General features: G+C 43.9%; 1 protein-coding gene across 1 annotated transcript; it reads right to left on the reverse strand.

Annotated features, from left to right (window-relative positions):
* Window positions 1-2275: 2275 nt before the first annotated feature.
* On the reverse strand, window positions 2276-6664 carry LOC129182601 (uromodulin-like). Its single transcript, XM_054778964.1, is given in 8 exon segments — window positions 2276-2386; window positions 2477-2636; window positions 2715-2957; window positions 3268-3419; window positions 3674-3882; window positions 4275-4489; window positions 5151-5970; window positions 6591-6664. Coding segments are annotated over 8 exon segments (1971 nt in total). The 5' UTR covers window positions 6652-6664.
* Between the last annotated feature and the right edge of the window lie 619 nt (window positions 6665-7283).

Here is a 7283-nt window from a genome sequence, read left to right on the forward strand (position 1 = left end):
AACATCATGCAAGACTGAGTTTAAGTAGTCCATGAGGTAATTGAGTACAGGTGTGCATGAGCTCCTCCCACAGGCCGACGGGTGTGCTGCAACACAAAGACAGTAGAGCAGCACCACAGCTATTGACAGGTTACCCGCAAATATCCCTGCATTTTATGTGTTGCTTTATATCGTTTATTATATATATATTTGTATTTATTCATGCATATTATACATGACCGGATATAATATTTACGTGCGATGCGTGCATTGCACTGCATAGGTTTTTATGTAGGGTTACTCTTGGTGGATAAAAGAGTGGGCAGAAACATACACATGCTAGCGAAGTATTTTAGGAAGAGTGTCTGAGAAAATAACCCCCCCAAGATGTTACATACAGTCAAACCTGTCTTAGCGGCCACCTTTATAGAACGGCCACCTGCCTATAGCAGCCACTGAAAAATCCCCCGCAGCAAATTTACATGTTACAGACCCTGTGTATAGCAGTCACCTGTCCAACGGCCAGCGGCCACCCATTTTGTCTCCCTCGGTCAATATCTGACCGCATATAGCGGCCAAATTACCAACTCAAGTAGAAGCTTCATGCATGAAAAAGTTTCGTTTTTCAATCAATGAAGCCGTCGTGTGTAGACTTTAATTACTGAGTCCTAGCTCAGTCACAATCATTCACAAGATCCACACAAACTGTCAGTTGTTCCACATAAAAAAGCCGTCTTCTTTTGAGCTTGCTATTTCCTGGTCAAACATGTAACTTTAAGAGCATTTGCACCAAAACATTACCGCAAATTAGGCTGGGAACTGGACATGCTCCCAGCGACGCCACAATAAAAAAAAAACATACGCTAGCATGCATGCGGCAGCGGGAGCAAAACTGAGTTCAGTTGTACTTAATTGAAGTATTTTAGAATGTACTCACGTTATTTTTCATCAATCCTCATCCACAAATCCATCAAAGTCCTCATCTTCTGTATTCGACACAAACAAAGCTGTCTTCTTTTCCGTTCGCTACTAGTCTGTTAACTTGTCAGTGTTATTCAGCTCCGAAGCAAAGAAGGAAACTTCTCCTGTTGCTTCTGCCAACTTTATTTATTGAACGCGGGCACCAGACAGCAGGTCAGAACACACACACATCTCTCAGCATCGTCTCTCCTTCCTGCTTGCCCACAAGGCAAAGGTTAAACAAGCCCCACTACATAGCTGTCCAGCCAATGCCTGTAAGAAATGACACCGTTTATTTCCTGGTGTGCACTGGTCAATACTGTAATGCCGCTTGTTGTGGGGAAGGAGAGACTCACGCCGCCGATGCACTTTAATGGCTTTATTAACAGCGGAGAACACTGCAGGACTTTACATCCACGCCAACATAAACACACTTCCCAACTCTCTCGAAACTCACAGCTAGCACTGAGCCTAGCTCTCCTGCTCGGGACGCCCACAGTCACTTCGCGTCACTTCCTGATGAACTAAAGCTGTAATGATACTCTGCCGTATAAAAAGTAAAATATTAAAAACAAGCGTAAGACATTACTAGCACAGCTTTGTTCTGTGGGTGGTGGATATATTCTATCAGTTATTATTAAGCCTCTAGCTTCCTTTTAGTAAGTAAAAACCTTGGCTATGATTGCACTACATTGTCATGTAGACCTACAAAGTACACTTGGAAGAACAAGAGGTGAATAAATGTATTGCAACTGATGTGAAACTGATGAGGGTTAGGATTAAATAAGCTTTGCTTCTTCCTACTCCTTTTTGGACATGCAAAATTGTGAATTGTACTATGTGATGTGCTACTATTTGACTCATATGCATGTTCAGCATGAATTAAAACCATGAACAATGAATATAATAACAAGCCTAGTAGTGCTGTACAACTTTTATCCGCAGTCCGCAGTGCCCTCTACTGGTCAACATTATTATTATTATTATTTTCCCTTTTTTTTTCTTTTTTTTCCTCTACTGGTCAACATTCAAACTGGATGCCAACCTGTCTATAGAGGCCAACCTTTCTATAGCGGCCACTTTTGCAGACTCCCTCTAGTGGCCGCTATAGACAAGTTTGACTGTATATGAATGTATGGTTATTAACCATGTATGTTCAAAAATTAAATTAAATTACAGACTTTTAAAATGTCTGACGGTGTGATAAGCCCAACAATTGAGTCACAAAGATGACATGAAAGTATTGTTTTTTTTATTTGTGCAAGAAATGCATCAATAAAAATGACATTTTGTCACACTTTTTATGTTGTTGTGGAGGTCAACAACCTCAAAAGGTTTAAAAACCACTGCCTTCGTGAGATCCATACTTCCAAGTGATTGGTCCAATGGTTAGTGGCGTGATTGGAGTAGACTTTGAGATGGAGCGTTGCGCTCGCCTTGTGCAGGACTACATGGTGGAAAACAACAGGGTAACATTACAACCAAGCGATAGCCATAGAATTGTTAGTCATCTAACAGAACGCAATATGCGACTCACCGGAATGCAAGAGTACCTCCTGCGGTCACACAGGCTGAGGCTGCAGTGGAGGTAAACATCTCGGTATTCTCCCTGAAGAAGGAAGAACAGGGCGGAGAAACGAGCCCACAGGGATGAGCCGCTCTCAACCACAGACACTTGCTGGCGGTCAGTGGGACATCTAATGCAGACAATGGTTATCATCAGCATTCTGCATGCATCTGGTCTCCGTATTCACCCCACCTGAGCACACACATACTTGTTGTGGATGAAGGCGTATCGCTCAGGATTGTCAGGGTTTGATGAGTGAGAGGCGAAGCAGTCCTCCAGGACAAGTGCCAGGCTGGGATCTCTCTTGTCCACAGAGACCCCCACATATAATGGGGAGCCCACTGGAAGGACCACCGCACCTGCTGCATAAGGATCTGTATAGTCGGAGTTCCGGAACAGGACCATGGCGGCTCTGGCTTTGGCACCTGAGCCAACGACGCCGCCTTCCGTCCTGTCAGTAAAAGACACACTTACTCATAAAGCAACTTCCTAATTTCTCCTCTCATTGTTATGAGAAAGTTTTAGACCCCGATTTAAATCTCAGTTTCATATGCTTATTCATGTCTTACAAAGCACCTCCATACAGGTACTTCAAGCTGCAGTACTACACATACACATACCATCAACACTGACTGGACATACTATAAAACTACAAAAAAATCTGTCAGCTTCGTACCACACCACATACAAGAACTGGAACAAACTTTACAGTATTACGTTGGTGATTGTATCAATGTCCCACTTATGAAGGTAGTACTCACACCAGGACTGGTCTGACGGCCACGTTCAGTCTGCTGTCTGCGTTTAGGGGATAGACGCATGAGAAAGGAAGACTCGCAGGGACAGAGAAGGAAGCGCTGCTTGTTGGATAAAGAAATAAACTGTTGGAGTAGACGGCATGTGTGCTGTTGGTCTGAAAAACAAAGAGTCATCAGATTAAACATTTACATTTCATTCAAATACAGCCTTTACTGATGATTGATGGGTTTATGTTGAAGGAATTATCAAGGACTTTGACTTTACATCTTGAAAACGAGTACACATGGCACCAACAGCAGAAATACTAAATACTACTGCTGAATGTCAAATGTTATTGTTTGTTTGCCGTGGACATGAAATGAAAATGCCAACAGTACATGTGTGTCAAGGAGCTCAGGTTGTTTTTACCGTCAGTGTGTTTCCACAGGCATCCGCCTGAGCGTCAGCTTCGTACCACACCACATCACCTTGCACCCTGGCCCAGGAACAGTTGTGGACTGCCAGGTTGCCAGCGAGTGGGTTATAACCAGCGCTTGTTATAACAACCGAATCCACGCCCACTTGGATTTTGTCCGAGCCACAAATAAGGCGAGATGGCCTGAGTGAAGGTTCCGACCCTAAACGAAATATAATGGGGGCATTCATTTCCTTTTCTTTGTGTAATAAGTCCAAATATTCTGAAAATAAATACATGAAACAAACCTTCACAAACCACGCCAGCATCCTCATAGTGATTACAGTTGTGTGATCCAATCCCTTGGTGCGTGCACTCACTGAGCTTCGATTCATTGCCTGTGCATCGGACATTGTCCAACCAAATGGGCCCTGTGCCCGGTCCAAAGTAGGCACCATGCGGGACAGACAGGGCCCTGCCACAGCCCAACTGCCTACACACCACCTGAGCATGCTTCAGGTCCCAGATATCGTCACACACTGTTCCCCACTGTCCACGGTGGAAGATTTCCACTCTTCCGGAGCAGGAGCTGTTTCCTCCGTTTGCCAGACGGACCTCGCCCTCGTTTGTTGAGGGGGGTGTTGTTGTTGTTGAGTGGCGTTGAGTCGTTTCCATGGCGGCGGTTGTTCTTGGACGAGTGGGAGCTCCAGTCGTTTCCATGGCGATGGTTGTTCTTGGTCGAGTGGGAGCTCCAGTCGTTTCCATGGCGGCGGTTGTTCTTGGACGAGTGGCAGCTCCAGTCGTTTCCATGACTTGTGTAGTTTCTGGGACTTGTGTCGATTCCGTGAAGTTGGTTGTCACCATTGAAGTTAGATCAGGTTCCGGTGTGAAAGAACCTGATTCGTGTACCTCTGAGAACAAAACATGTTTATTTTAGAGTGATTGTTTTTTTTAAATACATGTGTAAACAAGTGGGCAGTCATGTGATCATAAAGGCTGGTTTATGCTTCTGCTTCGTCACTACGCGCCCCGTCCGACACCATCAACCTTGAAGTTCTGCAACGGAGTTGAGCATGTGCTGTGCAATTTTCCACCTAAACACTAAGAGCAATGTTTTCCTGGGAACAACTAATGACATTTGTCGACTATTTAGCTTGTTAGCTTCCTTCATCGCCAGCAAACAATGGCAATTAAAGCGAGACGGAGAGTGTAATTGGAGCTGGAACTCATCGACACTCACTTTTATTGTAAATGTTGATCGAAATCATCTGAGAAGGCCTTTTTGACGGTGGTCAGTGCACCCTCTGAATGAGTTGTGGACAGGAAATAATGTACTAAAAGCTAACCAGTCACAGCCCTGACGGTCTGCTTTGCCAGGGTGCAAGGTTAAATTTTTTTTTAGGTGTATGTCAAACTACGTGGGAGAGTTTGGTGTTGGGGAGGAGTGAGTCGGCGCATTGTACACTGGTGCCTCGATGCAGAAGTATAAACTAGGCTTGTTGGTCATTTCTCATTTCTTTACCTGCACAGTACGCATAATAACAGCCGGATGGCTTGACCAGTTTGTAGACGTAGTAGCTGGTAGATGCTCTGGAGCACAGCTTGACATGGATGCGTTTTGAAGTGGGGACACTGCAGCAACCAGACCAAGTCATGCATATGGGCCGAGTTACAATACCGCCAGACTGTGTGGGATGAGCTTCATTGAGTGTCATGGTACCATGGGTTCCACATTTGAATCTATCAACGCATCCCTCAGGAATACGTGCACTGTATCCTCCCAGGAACAGACGATACCAGCCTCGCAACTCGACTCTATTGTCACACATTGGGTTAGATGGTTCATATCCATTTTCTGTGGACCGCCACTCGTCATCCAGGACGGTGTAGCTCTCACAAGGGTCGCCACAGCTGGTCCCGTTATTCCCAACGCAGTCCATGCCTGCTGGGCACATCGTGTCTCCACAACGGAACTGGACTGATGGCGAAGAAATGGCGGATCTGGAGAGCGAAGCAGGTGTCAGGCATTCAAAGGAGCCGGGTGTGTTCTGGCAAAGCCAAGGCGCCGTGCAAGGTGGGTCGGAGAGGGAGCATTCGTCAAAGTCCACACAGCCACTGTCAGGTGCCCACTGATAACCTTGGCTACAACATGAACCGTCGCTGCAGGTTTAGGGATCGTAACAGGCGACACCATCACCCACAAAGCCATCTTTGCAGACACATGAGAATCTGCTGAAGGAGTCGACTCTTTCCTGTGACTCCTGGCATGTTGCTTCATCATGGCACGCGTCACAGCTGGAAACAACTAAGCCTAAAACAAAGTACATCACAGTTCATTTCAATCAGCTTGTACTTTTATGTGGACAGTCTTCATGATAGAAAATGGCCAAAACAGTGTCTTGTTTCTTTGCCACGACAATTAGTAAAAAGACAACTGATGAAATGAAAAATCAGTCAGAGGTTAAGCAAAAACATCCCAATATTTTAGCATTTACAGTCGACCCCTGAAGTTGAATCATCTATACTTGGAATTGGGCCTAAAGATTCAAGCTGAAGTTCATGAAAACTCACAGCCTGTATTTTCTGTGTACATATTCATGATTCAGCATTCTTGACCCCGCAAATGTGCAGATTTTTGGTCCGAATTTTTTAAGTCTGTAATAATTTAGAACTCCTGATAATTAACTTCACACTTTTTTCAATTGGACTTTGCAGTTACTTGTTTAACACATTTTTGTCCCAATGACCGGTGCTTGAATCTTATTCTATTCCTTTCACTTTCACCTGACATCAGGTACATTTTTATGATCCCTGAAAGAAATGATTTGGACTTACTGCGTATTATTTCTTAGAGGAGTCAATGACATGAAAATTGAGTTGAAAGTCAAAGTGATGGTCCATCCTAACGTATATGACAGTAAAAAAACATACCTGATCCTCTTGTAACGAGCTGCAAGAGCAGAAGCAAGAACATCCCTCGAGGTATCCCCATATCGGAGCACACGTAGAACTCTGCCAAGAAAAGAAAAGCAGTTTAGAAGCTCACACATCACATCCACGTTACACTTGATGTGCATCATGCCTTTGCTTTGCTATTCTTCAAAACAAATTGTCATGCCTACCTTGTTACCTTGACTTGTCACCCAGTCCAGGAGCTGGTCCTGATCCTTCAAGTCCACAGAGGGTGGCAGAATTTATAGAGGCCACGTTTGCTGTACAAAGAGTCACACCAAAGCATTTATCACACACATACATGACAGCACTCATTCAGCCATTCACTTGAGAAGGTACATATTCATTGAAATACTTCCCCGAAATAGCACTCAAACAAACAAAGGCCAGTCAACTATGGAGGATCAAATGGGACAAAATGAATTCAACTTTAAATAATGACTCAAATTCAATTCAAGCGTTTCAAGAGTTTTATTGTCAAATGCACAGCAAAACTGGTGGTTCTGCTGTGCAATGAAATTCTTGTTCTGTTCATTCTCCCAAAAAAGAAAGAAAGAAAAACAGAAGAAAATGAATAAGAACAGAAGAAACATTAATACCAATAAATTAAGCAACAACAACAACAGAAGAGACATTCATAGAAAATAAATAAATAAATAAAGAGTGCTATGA

This window comes from Dunckerocampus dactyliophorus, chromosome 6 (assembly GCF_027744805.1).
Source record: "Dunckerocampus dactyliophorus isolate RoL2022-P2 chromosome 6, RoL_Ddac_1.1, whole genome shotgun sequence".
NCBI classification, from domain to species: Eukaryota; Metazoa; Chordata; class Actinopteri; order Syngnathiformes; family Syngnathidae; genus Dunckerocampus; species Dunckerocampus dactyliophorus.